This window comes from Stenella coeruleoalba (genome assembly GCF_951394435.1).
Source record: "Stenella coeruleoalba genome assembly, chromosome: 6".
In the NCBI taxonomy this organism is placed as follows: domain Eukaryota; kingdom Metazoa; phylum Chordata; class Mammalia; order Artiodactyla; family Delphinidae; genus Stenella; species Stenella coeruleoalba.
Window position 1 is genome coordinate 86,081,014 of NC_137151.1, and position 19,850 is coordinate 86,100,863.

Below are 19,850 nucleotides of genomic sequence, written 5' to 3' on the forward strand. Positions count from 1 at the left end.
ATACAGAGTAGGTGATCATTATAAGTATCTTAATAAAAGACAGTATAAATCAGTCTTCAGAGTGTTATACTGGGCTTATCAATTATTGGAACAGATAAGCTATATGAACTTTAGTGATTCATGTGATTATATGTATATGTAAATTAGCACTGATGTGTCTCTATCAGTGTTTCTATAATTGCCCAGTTTGAAAGCAGCACAGCTAAAAGCAATACACTATTTGAAGTACTTTTCCAGCTATTCCTTTTCATTCTCAGTAACCTCAGGGAGTAGTATCCAGCGAAAGCATTTTTCTTTTGCTTGGCCTTGTCCCAGAGGTACAAAAATTAGAAATTTTGTCAGAAGGAATGCTCCCTCAGCATTATCAGTAAATACAGTGTGCTAGAAATGTCAGAAATAGTACTTTTTAATTCTTAGATATTTAGAGCTGAAAACTACTTAGAAAAAGTTAGAAACAAAATCTCTGAATTTAGAAAAATTTAAGTCTTTGTTGAAACAAATACATTATTCAGTGTAATGGCCATTTCATGAATCCACTCAGCCAATCCTTTGTAGTTCATTAAAATGGGCTTTGCCCTCTATGACCAAATTTGCAGGTGCAGGAAGAGGCACCTGTACTAGTTTGTGATGCGGTGGCAAGTATAGGTTGTGCTCGACCATATCAAGCCTTGAACTGTTGGCTAAAAAAAGAAAATGGTTGAATGGAACTAAGCGGCTCTAGATCTGAATTCTTCTCCCTTCCCAAACATTGAAAAGGTTTATATTCCATTCTAGGCATTTTTATCTCCTTGTCCTCTCCCCTCAGGTATGGTTATTCCTACAGAGAGAGGGATCAGAGGAGAGTTCTATGAATGCTTATATTGTCATAGAATGGCAGCCCCCAAACTCTCTACTAATATATATATTTTTAATGTATGCATACTGCCCAACATATATTCAAGACTCATCCAGAATTACATAATAGCAAATAAGAAAAGAACTTGGAATATAGATCTTTTAAAGATTTTCCTTACCTTCCTGTAGAAATTCCTAAAAGATCTGCATTAAGACAGGTAAATATTGTGAAAGAGACTCAGAAAAGAAAATGATTTCGAAGTGATGAAATACTTTCTATATGGAAATTCTTTTAAGTTTCCAGCTTAAGGCTTAAGTAGTCTAAGGTTCAGAAGGAGACTCAAGCAATTACAATCAGTAGATCGTCCCTGAAGGTTTCCATATGCCCTGCAAGACAGGGCAATAAAGAGAATACTGCTAATGAGATTGCAGGGGCAAAGAGACAAATGCATGGGGTTGAAGCAGAGTTTCCCAAAGTGTGTAACGCAGATTACTAATTCCTTTGATTTTTAATATATCTGTTTAAGAAAAATGTTTCATGGTCAGGTGTTCTTTTAAAATATTGTTCAAACAAAATTTAGCAAGCTTCTTTACTGTAAGATTTCTTAGCCTTGCCTATGTGATTAAGGTGACCAATCATCCTTGTTTTTGCAAGACTGTGGAATTTCCTGGGATGAAGGACTTTCCATGTGAAATCTGGAAAAGTCTTGGGCAAATTGGAGCAAGTTAGTCGCCCTATCTGTGATTCTTCAGAATGGATCAAAATATGCTCCATTTCTCCATCTCACTTAACTGGATACCCTCTGGTATAATAGCATCCTGAGGCATTCAAGTTCTACCGAACACATTTCAAAAGTAAGGGAAAGTTGTCAGATCTCCTACTTAGCAGTATGAAGCATTGATTTCAGCCTTTGTCTTGTCTGGCAAGAGCAAAATCTATTTTTCCTAATGAAATATCCTCTGGCAGCCTTAAATGGTACATAGGTGAGAAAAATCTGTGCGGAGTAAAGTTAGGAAGAAACTCTATGCCTGGAACAACTTTTTCTTGATTTTCTTCTCAAACATGTATGTGTTGGGGTATAGAAACTATTGAGGGAGAAATACACTAAATGAGTAAATATTTGCTGTGTTAATATGGAAAGAAATGTTGAGTTGGAACATATAAAAAAACATTAGCACAGCCTACCCAAGTCTGAAGCTATTTAATATTCCACATTTTTGTTCCTTACACGGACACTAAAAAAATCTCTTTCCACAAAATGTTGAAAATCACCGCTTTCTCTCTTTTTCTGACATTTTACATTGAAACGTCCTTTTCTCTCTTACCAGATTGCTCTCTTATCTTGTTTCTCCAAACTCTCCTTTTTATCACCTATAAATATCTTCTTTTATATCTGAGCACAACATTACCATATTGTTCCAGTTTCATTCATGGGGGAAATAGATGGGATAAAAAAGAGCATGGGGATGTGGGGAAGAGCTGTGACTCAGAGTTAGTGGAAGAAATAGAATCACTCTGTGGATTTCTTGAGGAGTGACATCTCATGGTATTTCTGATGGTTACTATAAGTGAGTCGAGGGCTGGGAGATGGGAGAGTGGCCTCCTTGTTCACACATGCATCAATTAATTGCTATTGTAGGAGCTGACATTGTTCTGCCAGTTCATTCAACCATGTATTAATTTCACAAATATTTATCAAGCACCTACTACATGCCAGGCACAGTTCTATGAAATTCTGCTGGTTGCATCTTTACTTTCAGTCTGATGACAGCGCAGTGACTTACTTTAAAATCATTTCCTCCAGAATCTCCATGGCATCATATAGAGACTCCCCTTTTCCCCCTCCACATACTGTTGCATATTTCATAAGCTGAAAGCTGAAGCTCACAGGGTTCTACTTTCGTATTTCGTTAAATTAAGAAATTTTCTACTTCTAAAGAACTAATACCCAGTGTTTTATTTTCCAAGTAATATTATTCTATGGTTAAAGTACATAAGTACATTTTATGCGGGGTAATCATTATAATTCCTTGAAAACTCAGAAAAGACAGGCTTTTTTTTTTTTTTTTTTTGGTTCAATGTCAAATTAAATGAAGGTACCAAATGGACTTCCAGACAATTCTATTTTCTGGCCAAAGTCATTTGGTATTTTAATAAGTAATTTGGATGTGGGATAAAGCATTCACATAGGGTAAAATTACCTCAATTACCTACAAACTAACTAGAATCTTAAAATAACTTTCTTTTTTCTCTGCACACTACTTTTAGGAGAATGAGGTAAATCACAAACACAAATGAACAAATTGATATTACTAGTATCAGATGCCATGTACTGATAGAAAATCCAAAGGAAATGCAAAGCCTTTTAGCTTAAACTTGCAGCCTATATTTTTGCTAGGCTCCTCTTGGATTCCCTTGATTTTCTTTAGGTCCTGATAAGCGGGTGCTTATTTCTGAAGTTGTTTTAGGCTTGTGAATATCATCTTCTTGGCTTATTATTGGTGGAATGGATCATTCTCTTACTTTTTGTTTTGTTTTTTCTAGTCCTTTTCTATTAAGTTAAAATAATTCTACAGTTATTTTAGCACACGAAACTCTTCACGTTTAACTTTTACTTCAGAATTTCAAATAATTTAAACTGTAGTACAGAAATGTGAAGAGAAACATTTCAAAATTTAAGCACACTTTGTTTTGGTTGGTTTTAGTTCAGCAGAGCAAATATTTAATGAGATCCTACTAAGTACGTGGCCTTGTGGTCTGCATTTAGGGGTATTAATAATTGGCCCTAGGCACATATACAAGCAGGCTATTTCAATGAATCAGATTGGTGATACAAAGTAGAATTGTATTTAGTCCAATAAGCAGATTGAAGGAGATCTTGCTGGATTATATTATCCCTGATTTAGTCTTGGAAGATGAATAATATTTAGGCAAAAGCATGGGATGGGTTTCAGGAAGAGGGAAGAGCATTAGCAAAGCAAAGAGGCATGAAATCTATTGACGTTGTATCCCAATGAACTACTCTCAGTGAAAAGGTATACTGGAGTTGTCAACTCTGAGATGAAGAAGATTAATGATGAGGATGGAGAGGCAGGTACTGGATCAGTTCTGGAGGTCTTTGTACCTCCTACTGTGAAGACTGACTTTTATTCTAAGGATGATGGACACCCATTGTTGGGTTGTAAGCAGGGGAATGATATGCTCAGATAAGTATTTTCTATAAATCATTCTGACTGTGCAAGTAAGAAAACTTTTAGGACACAAAACTGGAAGAAGGGAGATGTGTTAGGAAGCTTTTTTTAACGTTACAGATAAGAGATGACTAGAGACGGAAATAGGGGATTGGTGAAGGGTCTGGACATAGCGATCTGAGAACTATTCACAATAGAAAATTCGCACAGTTCGCTGATTTATAGGGTTGGACTGGCTTTATAACTCTGCCACATTCTATTTCAAAGCAGAGTTTGGTGTGAGGAAGCTCTCTCTCCATGAAAGGTCAAGGGTGTTTCCTGAATCCATGCCTGAACGTGGTTGGGCAGCATGGACCTCAAAAGCAGTGAGAACATGAGCTTCCAGAATATAACCGTTTAATATCATCCCACTATTTAAGAGACAGTATAATAACTCTACTACTAATTCCTTTTTTTTCTCTAAACTGTGAGCTATTTCTCTTTAATTATATTTAAAAATAACACTTACTTTCAAAGATAAGCACATTCAAGCTACTATTATTGTTGTCTTTTGAGTAACTGAATAAAATCTTCAACATTGTAAACTCTCCAACCCTTAAGGATTCGATCTCAAACTGCATCAGAAAGCTTGAAGTTTTCAGGAAAGATGATACTATACGGCTCAATGTGTCTCTTCACCAAGTTTCCACTACTACCACTTAAATCAATGTGTCAGAAATTCTGCTTGCCAAAGGTCATGGTTTTCTGTTAGTGCTACAGTCTCTGGAGAGGATGGTGTGTCCAAAATGTGTGTGTCCAAAATGACTCTCACCCTAATTCAATGCTTCCAAGATGATGCAAAATTTCTCAATTTAACCAGGATCAAATATGTGCAGAGTACCTGAGTTTTGTGTAGAGGCCATACTAGAAATGGTTTCCCTCTTTAACTGATCCCACTAATACTGATTTTTCTGTTTGTGGCCTTTACCATCAGAACGTAATGTCAGAATAGCCATCCAATCAGCCAAACTATGGAATTAAGGGGTTAGAAAAGCAGCTGGAAAATGCAAGAAAATGGGGGAGAAGGTTAAGTTTGTAAGAAATATATTTATTTATTTTTTTATATTAAATAAATATTTAATTAGGAATAGATCCAGTTTTAATGATCCATCTCTAAACAAGTTCTTGGAAGCATCGGTCCAGCTTTATTTAAAATCCAATTAGTTCTCCTTTTATTCTTCTCAGAGAGAGATCAGAAAAGAATGCAAAACTAAAATATCTTCAGAACCAGTTTACTAACTGAAAGTCACTGGAATAATTCTTCTGGTTTGACTCATTGAGCCAGAATGCTGACATTATTTAAAGGTATAGTTTTCCATTCATTCCTGGATTTTTTTTAAATCCCAAAGCTATAACAAGTATGTCATTTACCAGAGAAAATGAAATTGCTCTTTGTTAAGTACACATTGAAAATCATATGCTACAGTATGTATGGTACATCTAGTACAGTAAAACAAAAAGCTATATTTTCAAATCCAAATTTGAAACAAAAGTCAAATGCAATTTGGCATGCGCTGCAGCATGCAGAGACATTCCTATGTATTAAATACTGTCCGGTAATACCTGAAATGTTCTGCTTGCTTACAAATACCACAACAAGAGAAGGACATCTTAAATAAAACCCTAAATACAAAAATACCTTAAGAGAAAAAAACGTATTCGACTACTGCACAACCTAAGATACCTATTTGTAAAGGACCATAGACAGTGGTCAGATGGGTTACAGACTGGTACATCGGAGATAGACAAGGGATACTCTGGACAATACACCACAGACTCCTGAACAGCAATGAAAACCACACACAAAAAAGTTATCTTTTTTCTTTTAATTACAGAAGTCTTCCCCCCTTCCTTCAACACAGTGCGCTCTCAGCCCAGATCTTGTAAAATCACCAGTCAGATCACAACATTCTCTATGCTCCAGACGTTCAATGGCTCCCAGCTCACTCACAGGAAGAGCCCAACCCCATAGGAGCGTCTGCAGGGCCAGCCCCATGTCTCTTCCTCATCTCCAAGCACCCTCTCACTCACTTCAGTCCAACTAACATCCGTGATCTTCTTGGAACACCCCAGTTATGCACCTGCTTCAGAGCTTTTGCATGGCAGTTCTCCTGGAAGACCCTTCCCTCGCTTATCTGCAAGCCTTGTTCCTTCATTTCCTCCTCATCTTTGTCCAGGCCTTCCTGATCATCCCCAATATATTAGCAACCCTCCATCTTCCCACTTTTCCCCACTTACATGGCACTCAGCATCTAACAATCTATATTTTTTCTTGTTTATTTGTTTACTATTTGGCTCTTTTCACAAGAAATAAACTCTACAAGGGCAGGAATTTTGTCTGTTTTGTTCCTTGTTTTAAATTTTACAGATTGTAGAGGATGCCATGGTGCAATGTGCACACTTCTCCCTTCTCAGCTTCTGGGAATATTGTACACAGACAGCTCACAGCAGAGTCCCCCTCCAGGTCTAGTCTGTAGCTGAAGAGCGCCACCTGGCCAGACGTAACGCTCTCTGTTTGAGGTCACCCACATCAGTGGTGATCAGTGGTGGGGTGGGAAGGCCCAGCCCCATCATCCTGATTAAGCATAGTTTACAGGGGCCATCCCATATCAAGGGCTCCTTATGGGCCCTCCTGTGGCTTTTTAAAACTGCACCAGTCCTACTGTATCTGCCCAATCCTACATTCTTCCCTCCCACAGATGCTGATCCTGACAGCACTACTCAGTGAACTTCGAATGTACAAATCTCAACCTCAGAGTTTACTTCCTGGGAAACACTGCAAGGATCACAGATGAAGAAACCAAAACAGATTGTGTAAGTAACATCCATGGTTGCATAGCTAGTAAGTGGTGGAGCTGGGACGAAACCCAGAGTCTACTTCCAAAGCCTGTGTTTTTAACTACCAGTTCCTGCTGCTACTCACACAATCATATTTCTCCAAGAAGTTAAAGTATATGAAATACCCGGGCTTCCCTGGTGGCCCAGTGGTTAAGAATCCAGCTGCCAATGCAGGGGACACGGGTTTGAGCCCTGGTCCAGGAAGATCCCACATGCCGTGGAGCAACTAAGCCCGTGCGCCACAACTACTGAGCCTGTGCTCTAGAGCCTGCGAGCCACAACTACTGAGCCTATATGCCACAACTACTGAAGCCTGCACTCCTAGATCCTGTGCTCTGCAACAAGAGAAGCCACTGCAATGAGAAGCCCACGTACCGCAATGAAGAGTAGTAGTCCCCAGTCACCACAACTAGAGAAAGCCTGTGTGCAGCAACAAAGACCCAATGCAGCCAAAAACAAAATAAATTAAATAAATAAATTTTAAAAAAGAAAAAGTTATCAACACAAGAAGAAAAACAATGTGTAACTATGTGAAGTAATGTATGCTAACTAAGCTTTAAAAAAATTAAGTATATGAAATAACTTACAGTGAATACTTATCAAAGAAAAGAAATGGGATTAGGGAAGGGAGATGAAGGGGAAAATTAATAGAAGAGAATTGATGACAAACTATTATAGACTGATGAGTATGATTAACTTAGATAACAGACCACCAAAAAAACCCACAGGGGTTTGAGTACTACACTGAATAGAATAGATGGTTTCAGAAATAAAAATGAGAGTGGGAAGGGGGTAAGAAGATGGCATAATGAATCTCATATGATTGTTGATAGGATTTATGATTTATATAAACCACAGACTATGGGATCTGTCTGATATAGACATTGCAAACAGCTACTGCAAGAGGTAGGGTAATCTTGTAGACTATAGTCTCCTTCCTTCTTAAAATTCAAGGACTGGCTTAGTTAACATATGTACTGTTGTTGGCATTGTGGGTAAAATGCTATTTTTTTTCTGATTATCATCCACACAGCCAAAGATTGCTGTTGTGATTAAATAAGTTAATGTTATGATAGTGCTTTTTATAAACCATAGAGCATTTTACAAACAATTATACCTGAGTTAGGCATCCTTATGGATTTATCTAATTCATGCTCTGACATCAAGCAGAACGATAATAAAATCTTTCCATCTATTTTAAAAGAATCTTTCTAAAAAGTTCAAATTCCCTTAGAAGAGCTCTGCAATGCTTAGCATCCTGATGAAAAGTCTTCCTTGTAAGTATACTGAATCCCTCAAATTGTGAATCCCTCCCATTTCTTCTTTTTTAGATTTCTATGGAAGCAATATGCCTGCCATTGTAGTTTTAAGAATTATTTACTGTTTTGAATTTTAAAACGTTATCCCTTATTTCTTATTTATCTTATAGAACTGCAGTTCCTTTCATATCAACACTATGATTTCAGTCCCCTTCAAGGTGCAGAGCTAGCTATCTCCTCTAAATACTGTGGTTGGATTTGTAGAGTTCTTACTATCTCAGCATCAGTACTTTAGACCATGAACTTAAAAATCACTAATTTAAAGATCCAAATTTCTAATTAAACACTTCAGAGAAATTATATTCTTAGAGTAAATGGGAAAAAAGAGCAAAGGTAACAAATTCTTTTAATTTCATTTTTTGGATTCCAAAGTTCTTTGTTTATTATAAATTTTAGTTTATTATAATCATCTTTACTATAAGCAGATATTATTCTCCTTTACCAATAAAGTAAATGAATCTCTAAGGAGCTTGAGAGTAAAATCAAATAGGCATCCTTCAAGCCAATTAAAAATCTAGAATACAAATTACCTGATTCTTAACCCAAAGCCATGTCTACCACACTGCACACAATGATTACATTTATTTTCCTAGATATGGTCTTTAAAAACCCAAATGGGTGATTCAGAAAAAAATGTTTGTGGTATCCATTTCACATTCCCAAGCAATCTTCCCTGGAAATTCAATCAATTATTACCGTTCTACTGGGAAAAAAATGTTACTTTTAAGATGGTAGTTATGTGTGAAGACAAAGTACAGCCATGTTGGTAACAAAGGCTTCTTCTCCTCGCTTTTCAGTTTCCATCATTCTCACTTTGTTTCCCTCCTTCTTTTATATTTTTCCAATTTCATGTTCTATTATCTTCATTCATCCTACCTTTATATTTTTCCAATTTCATTTTCCATTATCTTCATTCATCCTACCTCTATTTCATTACTACATCACAATATTGTTTCTCTTTGAGGTATAGAGAAAGCAAAATGGATTCTACTCCATGAAAACCTGAGATAAATTTCAATTGTGGTTCAGGTATCTATAAACTCATCTCCAGGCAGAAGAGTAGCTCTAAGGTGTAGGACAGCAAACGCAAGGATAGTTTCTGCTTCCTCCCCGTATGTATTGCCCTGAAAAAATCTCAAACCTTTCATACGTGGTAGAATTTTTTAGTTGAATCAGTATTTCAGATGAAGTTGCTTACAACTGACGCCTGTCAGACTTTGGCTGTAATGTGTACCCAATGGAGAAAATACATGGTGAGGCACATTGTGCTTGCCAGAACTTGACCATGACAGTAAGGTGGAGAAGGTACGGATCGAGGTCAGGAAAGGGAATGGGTATAGCAACATGGAAGAAAACATTACTTAGCCTGATATAAGAATATTTTATGGAATCAATATTCAATTCCTTGTTATTTATAGTATACTTAACAATTTATTTCTACAGGGGATTATTTCTCTTTTGATAATTAGAATCATAATTTTCCCATTGTGTGATAAGAAAAGAATTTACATGTAAATCTCCTTGAATGTAAAGAACTGTGTCATATTCAGCTTTACAGCTCCAGAAACCTTACCATGGTCCTCAGGTTATAGGAGGCTTGTTCAATTTGACTTAATTTCTGAATAGCATCAAATCCACATTAGAAACAATGCACATTAGAAAATTAGAAAGAATTTTTAAAAAATAATTTAAGTTCTCAAACTTGTTACAATACTGTTTTCTAGTTTTTAGCAATCTACCTATCAGAAACAGCCTAGGGTTGACAGTTTGTTGCAATGTAAGTATTTCTTGTTCTATCCAAAGTATATATGAAATAAATGTCTTAATTATGTACATCCAAGTAATATTATACAAAGATAATTTGCACAGGACTATTTTGCATTAAATAGAAACATACTATAACCGATTCTGTGCGTTAAAGTCATCGTAATAACAATTATCTGGATTATTAAAATAAAAATCAGACTTTATACAAATAATGAATGTAAATTTAATTTGATTTGTTGCTGTACATATCTGACATTAATCTCTTAGTTAAGAGATTAATTATTAAAGAATTCTCGTAAAACTATATAATTGTATAAGTTGTATAAGTAGGCCCAGTGCTTCATTTTACCTCATGAATTAAAAATATACCCACTGTATCTATGCTGTATCTCTTAGAGACATTTTATTTATACAGACATTATCATACAACTTCCCATAAGATGTTACTAAAATTTAATCGTGAATTCTTCCAGACTTCTAGCAGGATAATATATTTATAATTATTTTAATAGTTAAAATATAGTTGTTATTTTACTGGACTTATTTTTTGTTTTTAGGGGTCTATCAAAAGTCTAGTTATTCCAGAAATAATTGTTAAGAGTAACGGAAAATATTAATGGTCTTATCTTTATAATATGACTGAAAGACTATGAAAGAAAGGCAGGTGTTAAAAACTATCCCTTGATCACCCACACACCCATAGATTTTGAAAGGAGGCTCCTTTAATACTTCTTTCTTACTGCAGTGTTTGTTGCTTAAGGAAATCTGTGGGTGGAGAAGATGTTATTAACACACACCTGTTTTCTTATTTACAGCATTCAATCTCCACATATATAAGTCCTTGAAACACCAACCCCTTTCTTTCTACTACTTTCTGAAATTCTTTGGAATTTGGTCCACATATGACCACATATTACCTTCCTATTGGACACATATATAATTAGTTATAATTTATCCTGAATTGATTTTTCGAGTATGAGGCTATCCAAAAGATTTTTTGATGTAGATGCCTTTCCAACTAAACATTTTTGTTTAAAAACAAAGAATTCCATAAATAGCTGGTCTTATATTCAAAACTAATAATACAAAAGTATTCTTTGTATTAATGAGTTTTCTTAAACACTAAAAGAAGAGGATACAGTCACTGAAATGGGAAAAGCCAACCTTTAAGATTTGTATGCAGTATTTGTTTCTTATTACTCTACAAATTACCTTGATGAATGAATGCACATTTTGCAGACCATGTTGAAGACACGGTAAACATGTTTTACTAAGTAAAGTAATAAGCCCTTTGAATTGTTTCATCTGAATAAACAAATCGATGGTTAAAGATTTTTAAACCCTCTATAAAATGTATACAAACAAGTTAACGTAAATTTTATGAAACATTTAGATCCCTTTTATATTGTAGTAAAAATGTTCCCTCAAGTGCAGTAAATGACAGATATGCCCTTGTGCAAATAAGCTAAATTTAAATTATTTTTAAAATAATCAGGTCTAATCTTCAATGCTAATGTAATGTTTATTCGTTTAAGAATATAGGACAATCTAAAAAGTAAAAATTGACGTGTTTTTAAAGTGATTTTGGATTTGGAGGTTTAATGATATCATTTATGATAGTCATACATATAAGTGTTTTCCAAATAAAATTGTTCACTTCATTATTCAGATCAGTGCACTCCATTTGGGAATTATATTAACTTTTGTTAAAAGAAATTAGAAAAATAACCGTTAACCATCCAAAGTGCTTGCAAAGATGCCCCAATTATTAACCAAATACACGTTATTGAGAATACATCCTGCAGAGACCAGTTAGAACGATCACTAGCTAGAATTGTTGGATTAACCAAACAATCACAGGTAATTCAATCACTTCTGGTTAATTCAAAGGAAACTGATTCTGGCTCCTCTGATATTTTGGTAATAGGAACTCGGTCAGAATACAGAGCAAGTCCATCCTCTGTATAGCAGAGGTAGCAAGTCAAACGTACTTGATGTACAATCCGAAGGATATGTGAAATGGAATTGTGCAGGTCACTCTATGTTTTGGGGTTCTAGTTATTAAGGTTTTTGTCATTTTGTATTAGAGTAAAAAAATTACAGAAAATTAAAACCATTAGTATTTCAGAGCAAAGTAACACATAGACTAGAAAAAATTAATTCAGTAAAAACAAAACAAAAACACTGTTGTGTCTCTATTAAAAATGAAAAAGGATTATGCAGTTAGGAGTAAATACTCGTTTGCCACAACTTCCAGAACAACAACTCTTTAAAAAGAATACAACTCAGAATTAAATGGGTTATATGCTTTTTTCTTCTCAGAGCAAGGGTTATATGCTTTTTTTTCTTCTCAAAGCAATTATCTCTTAAGAAGTTGCTTTGTTTTTTTTGTTTTTCTCCAAGTTAGTATAAAAAGCTATAATTGAAAGGAAGAGTAAAAATAAAAAAGGAGAAAAAAATAAATGAAAGTAGTTTCTAACTAATATATGAAATTTAAGTTATAAATGTCATATTCATGAAATTAAAATGATTTCCTAAAAAATCACCTTATTCAGATCACAAGATAAAATAATGAACCTAAGATTCCAATATAAAATGCAACAAGGAAGAGTGAGGTTGACTTCACTGTCAATTGCCTGTGCTAATTACAGTGAACAAAAAACTGGAAACTAGGGTCTGAAAATCCACTACACCTTATTATTAAGAAAATTAAGAAATGATGTATGATATGAGGAGAAGACTCAGAAAAACGTATACCATGATGCTTTAACAAAAGGAGCAACGAAGACACTCTGTTTTGTTTTTAAAGATGCTAAAAAATTAACGAGACACTGTGTGAACAGTGGAACAGTTGAAACAACACAGTACCTGCCAAATTAAGTAGTCTACACATAAAACTAAACAGCTGGGAAATATATAGAATTTTGCATAGAACTGCTTCCTTCTAAAATCAACATTTAAAAAAATTGATTAATTTCTTAATATTCCAATAGTGAAATATCTACTTAAGGAACTATCTTTTTTCCTTTCTTTTTCTCTTTAAAATTTAATTTGCCTAGAGCTCTTCTTTTCAAAACTTCTAGGGAAGTTTTTTTAGGAATACTATATTAATCAGCTAGTGAAAAAAATTATTAGAAATAGTAAAAGACTGTCTTAACATTAAATGACAGCCTAATGTCATATGCCTAATAACATGGAAATAAATTCATACTCTCATGGTACTGAATCTTGACTCCTATTCAGTTTTAATCTTTATGAAAAAAAATTGTGCTCCAATATGCTGCTCTAATTTTATTCTCTGGGTGTTGCTTATTTGAACTAGTTAAGCCTTTCATTCATTATATAGGGTGACTTAATAAATTTTTAAAGTGTTGCCCAAACCAGATAAGGTGAGCAGTAGAGATCTGACTTTCCTGACTCCAAGGTCTTCTTTTCTTCATCTTTTATCAAATTCTTCATTTAAAAACTAAAATTTACTTGAAACATACATTTAATCATTTTATACAAGGCCTTGAGAGAATGTTTATGTTTTACTCATTCTATTTTCATTATTATTGTTGAAATTATATTCAGTTGTTTCTATTTTTTCTTGTTGTGTATAAAGGTAGAATCTTGTTTGGATTTCATTTGGAAAAGCAGTTTGGGAAATTTACAATGAAGGTTCAATCCATAAATAAAATCTTATTTGACAGTAAGCATGTCAGATCAAATTTTAAAAGTTTCTGCCTGTCTCTTATCTTACATACTTCTTTAAATGCACAACTAAATCATTAAAACATATGTCTTGTTTTAGTAAAAATAACTATAGATTAATTTAATCAAAGAAGTAAAGACACTATCTTATTTTCACTGGCTTAAAGTTTATCTTTTTTACTTTTATGAACTAAAGCTCCTTCAGTTTCAAACTATTAATTTGATAATTATGTTCTTATATACATGATAGTTATGTATGTGTTAATATCAGCACCTTGTAATTATAATTTTAAAAACCCAATATTTAAATTATTTTCTCATGAGTTTTCTGTCCTGCCAAATATGCTTGGAGGCTTCTGTTAGGAAGTTTGACATGCAAATTTATCTCAAAGTTAACTCAAACACAAACACATAAATGAATGTGATATATTCATAAATATATCAAATAATTTACATGGTATATACATTTACTTAGTATGGAGAATGATTTTTTTTGTCTTCCCTTTCCTAGAATGCAAAATGTGAATTCATCTCAGATATTTGTAATGGCAAACACATAAGTAAATATCCATGAATAATATCCACATGTAAGTCTTCAAATATATAAAAAGGCAAATCCTACCTCCATCTCCAGATCCTGATCCTGCATCTGCGGGGAAAAAAGGAAATAATTTGTTTTTGCTCGAAAAACATCTTCAAAAAATGTGTATGACTTTATTAAAAAAAATTCATGTTTATTTTCTCCATTAATATGGTACTATAATTTTAAAAATTACTAATATTTAATTTGAAAAACATATTCACATCAATCTAATTTCTATACTGTAACTTATAAAATAAATTCCTTATTATTTTCATTCTTAAACTTCATGAACAAAGTATTATCTAGCTTTGGAATAATTCCTAAACTTGACTATGTTAAAACTTCTCATTTTTATTTTAATCAAGATGAATTTGGTGCCTTTAACACAAAAAATTAAAAATGAGATACTTATAGCAATCAGTGAGACTTAGAATTAAACAGTCTAAGACTTGTGGCAAATAAACACATAATTAAGGCTTATATTCTTGTACATTGCATTACAAAGGGAAAAACAGTTTAAAATGAACATCTTTTTATATAGAGATAATATGTTTTCCAAATTCCACAATTGTGGATGAGTCTATATGCACCCAAAAGCATCTTTCAGTTTTGAAATCAGTGGAAGAGTGAGCTTAACTTTTGCCTTTGTGATTAAAAGTGGCTATACCCTAGGTGGTGCTGGCAGAAAAGACAATAACCTCCCTCTGTCTTTCTCTTTGTCCGCGTCTCTCCCCTCCCTCCCACACAATTACAACTCCTGAAAATTGTCAATTTCTGAGAACTCATTTCCCAGAAACACTCAATTTCCTAGTTTAGAGTCAAGACCATGGAGTTTCCATTTGCTTCCACCTGTTAAGTGGAGACATCATCTTCCTTTTGTCTCCCCACTTCCTTCCATTCTAAATACATTTGGCTATGTATTTTTAATGTTAATACTGGGAAATAAGACTAAAGAAAGGCTGATACATTCATCTTTATAATAGGAAAATAGTCCTGTCAACTGAACTGAGTCCTAAGTCACAGCACAATCACTTTGGACAGGACAGTGCTTGAATGGTCAATATTTGTCAAGTCTCCTTTTTGTATCTTTTTACAGCTAGAATTTTAACTGACTTTATTTGAATTAATTTGAAAGCTTAATTCAGTATTACTTATCAGATCATCAGAGGCTAATAACAGGTTGTACTATTACAGCATTAATACATTCTACCTGTGTTTTAGTTGAATGTGTATAGTTTCTTATTCCTTTCCCACTAAGAGTAAATGTCTTTAAATCAAGAACCATGTCTTGTTTAGCTCTCTATACTTCCACACACATAAGAGAAAATGCATAAAAGCTTATGTATTCCAAGCTCCAAACATACTCATTGGATAACATAAGGAACATTATTCAACCTTCTTAAGCTTATTGGTCCTCTAGTCAATGGGTATAGTAATGTCTATCTCATTGGACTATTTTGAGGATAACTGCACAACAGCACATTTTAAATGCTTATCACTATGTCTAGAACATAATAGTTAAAATTTTGAGTGAACATCTTGCCTATTCATCTATACGTTTTCTGCTAAGTACATATGGCTGGAGAAAATCAAGAAAAATGGCAGTAGTATTTTGGCTTGTATTCCCCATGTATGTTTCTAAAAATTCAAGGACCATGATCCTTAAGACAATTTGTGTTTGATTTGACCCAAATTAAGTAGCTAGTGAAGAAAGGAGGAATAGGCTGAAAAAAAATGGTCACTTAAGTCCATGGCATCATTATAAAATAGTGATGGGGGGCTTCCCTGGTGGCGCAGTGGTTGAGAGTCCGCCTGCCGATGCAGGGGACACGGGTTCATACCCCGGTCCGGGAAGATCCCACATGCCGTGGAGCGGCTGGGCCCGTGAGCCATGGTCGCTGAGCCTGCGCATCCGGAGCCTGTGCTACCTTATTAGTGAGACAGAAACACCTAAGAAAAGAAGTCATGCTGTTGCACCTGAATCTGGGCTCCTAGTCAATACATTTCTTATAAGGCAAAAAAGTGAAATTGACAGTGAGGCTATTGAGCAGACTGCCCAATAGGAAGCCATTTTCCAGACAAAAAATGATTTGTAAGTTCAATGAAATGTAATAAATATAAAGTTTTATCTTCTACTGCCTTTTATTCCTAGAGATCACAACTTGTCACCTCCATTCAGTGTCAAATAGCATTAAAAAAAAAAAAAAAAAAGGAGGGCTTCTCTGGTGGCTCAGTGGTTGAGAGTCCGCCTGCCGGTGCAGGGGACACGGGTTCGTGCCCTGGTCCGGGAAGATCCCACATGCCGCGGAGTGGCTGGGCCCGTGAGCCATGGCCGCTGAGCCTGCGTGGCTGGAGCCTGTGCTCCTCAACGGGAGAGGCCACAACAGTGAGAGGCCCGCGTACCGCAAAAAAAAAAAAAAAAAAAAAAAGGAAAATCTATGAAGAAAAGAATAAGAATCTCTTTTAGAACAAAAGTCAGAACTCCAATTTATTTACAGTCAGACCTGGTTAATCAAAATTACTTTGGTCCCGCCATCATTATTCAGATCAAAACTTTTAGATTTACAAGTCAATGGAAGATGCATTCAGCAAGACCAACTTACTAATTAAATCCTGCAGAAATCTAAGTCTGTGAACAAGCTAGGGATGGATTACTCAGTTGTGATTAAATTTTCTACTTAGTCAAATGTTTATTTTCATAGTACAACCAACACATTAGGGATTAGAATGGAAAGACTGAATGAATCAGAAGAATGTGACTGCATGTGCTGACAAGAACTTGGAGGTTGGAAAGTAAGAAAGAGAGATTTTGCTACCATTGTTAGCCAACCTATAACTTCATGACTGCTTATTGTGACTACTGCCCACTGATCCTCATTGGCTATTGCCAGAGACACACAGATATCCTATGTGATCTTGAATAAGCAAATCCATTCCTCAGTACTCTCTAGTATTTGCCTACATCACTCCTGGTCTAATAACCCTCACATGTTGCTCTTACTTCCATGCATTACTTCTCACTCATAGATTGAATGGCAATGATCTGTTAGCTCTAGCAAATAAGCAAGGGATGCACCAGTCCAACTTGCCTCCCAATCACCTTTGCAGGAAGGACATCCACATTGTGAGGCAAAGAATCAAATAGGAGAAAAGACTACTTAAAAACCAAAACCAAAACGAAAAAGCCTACATCATTGTTCATGAGGAATGATACCTTTCTCTTCTGCTAATTCTTAGAAACTTTGGTAGTCACCAGTACAACCTGGAACATTGTCAACTGCTAACAATCAATAGGCCTAAGATAATCTTTTAAAGCAGAAGTCTCCAACCTTTTCGGCACCAGGAACTGGTTTTGTGGAAGACAATTTTTCCACGGATGGGGGTGGGGCGGATGTTCAGGCGGTAATGCGAGCGATGGGGAGCAACGGGGAGCAGCAGATGAAGCTTCGCTGGCTCCCCCTGGTCTGTGGCCCAGGGGCTGGGGACCCCTGTTTTAAAGAATATGAGACTTTCCCTTGCTCATTTACCACTCTGCCCCAGCCATCATACACATAATTTTAAATATAATTCCCTAGAATAGAAATACCTGTTATCTGAGAGAGACTTTCAATAAAATAGATCTTTCTTGATATTATTCTATATTTCCATTTTTGAAGAAAGTCCTTATATCATTATTATTTTTCTTGAATATGCTTATACCATCTAATTCCTCAGAAATTATGACTTTCCAGGAAGATGTTTATTTGCCATTAAGAACAACTATCAAGGGACACTAAAGTTTCTTTAATATATGTGATTTTAGTGTTTCAAGCCTAACCTGAAAACTCAGCTTCATTTTACAGCATGGCTTTAAAAAGTTGAGCTGTATTCCTCTTTTTTTTTTCCTTCCTGTAATGCTATTCAGCTCTAATAACCATTGTACTCAAAAGGAAAACCTGAAAAACCAAAGAGCCTATGAAGTCACTCTTCTTCCTTACTTTCTTTAGAGCATTCTTGGTACAATATAACTAAAAAGCTTTGTGGGAGCCCAGGCTGACTGTGTCAGAAAGGACAGATGTCATTAGAAGTCATGTCTATCACCAATACATTCTTCAATATAATCAGCTCACTGTTAAGAGGAGTATTTTGTAGGGCTGCTAAGGTTAGACACATCTTAACTTCCAAACCCAAATCTGCAAACTGCCTTCCACCAGACGATCCTATTGTTACAAACAAACAATCAATCAAACAAACAAACAAACTTTATTCATGCATAGATAAGTTTCTTATGTTTGGAAGCTGAGCAGTCAATCTAGATTTCTAATTATGTTACTCAGCTGTCTGTACTTCATTAAATAACATACATATTAAAATCTACCAATGTTCTTATGGTACATTTATCTTTCTTCCAGAAGTGACTTGAAATGTAAAAAGACATAGAATAAGAATAATGCATACTTTGTATGAAAGAATAAGAGGCTTGTCTAGCTAATAATATATAGTCTGGATTATTTATTTGGATAACGATAAACAGGCCATAACGTGAAAAGCAAGACATGGTTTTTGGATTCAGAACCCATTCCGAAGGTTTTCGGGAGTCTTCAGGATCACATACATACCTGTGGCACATGATCCTTCAGACACCACCAGTATCTCACTCTGCTGTTTGCACGCAGCCTGCCGCAGGTAACACTCATTCTGGTAGCTCTCCCCATTGGAGCCACACACAGGCACATAGTCACTGTTGCACTGGGGAGCACACAGATGTAAGCCTATGGTTAGTACTGGAGTCTGCATGCCTCTTACATCTTGAACAGAAATCATCATTTACAAAAGAAAGCACTTGTCTTCATTTTCAGTGATCCCCCTTGTATCCAGCAAGTCTTTGACCTTGTAAGGACACCATTCAAAGATACACAAAAGCAATGTCAAGTCATCTGATTCAGATAGGGGGAAAAAGAGCTTCTAAACTGATCGGGCAATTCCAACAAAGTGATAGGACAAGTAATAATAAAAAGATATAACAACAAATGCATCAATATTATTTAATTTTTTTTCTAATATGTGGCCCATAGGGTTTGGTGGAAAAAAATCAGAACATGTTATAGTATTCAAGCTATTCAAAAATAGTGTCTATCTGTGTTTGGAGCAGAAGTATATAGCTGAAATGCCAAAGAATTCAGTTACTCCTTAGTATGTTTTTCCTCTGTTGAATTTGAATCTTTACAAATTTCTAAATATTTGGATAAGATATTTGAATTATTAATTTTTCATATATTTTTAGACCATTGGATATTGATGTAGATACAGTGTAGAAAGAAATAACAGATCATAGAATACAGAAAAAAAATCAACAACTACTGAACCATATGTAAACTTGATTGACTCTTCAAAAATATGACTTAACCTATATTTCATAAAACAAAAAGTTCATTTTTAAACAACCTCATTACAAAAATGTACACATTTTACAATGGAAATTAGGCAACCTACAGGGTGTACTCATGATAATGTGATCACACTCTAAGGCATTAGAGATACTTGGCTGTGTCCTATACCTGCTAATTACGCCACTGATGTGATCATCTTCTGATGTGCTACATTGT

General features: G+C 35.0%; 1 protein-coding gene across 1 annotated transcript in view; it reads right to left on the minus strand.

Moving 5' to 3' along the window:
- Positions 1 to 19,850, minus strand: part of TMEFF2 (transmembrane protein with EGF like and two follistatin like domains 2) — a gene marked incomplete at its 5' end in the record, with an annotated part of 247,076 nt that overhangs the window by 217,861 nt on the left and 9,365 nt on the right. Inside the window, 2 exons of the mRNA XM_079924864.1 lie at positions 14,305 to 14,331; positions 18,864 to 18,993. Coding sequence (XP_079780990.1) covers positions 14,305 to 14,331; positions 18,864 to 18,993 — 157 coding nt within the window. The remainder of the gene's footprint in view (positions 1 to 14,304; positions 14,332 to 18,863; positions 18,994 to 19,850) is intronic.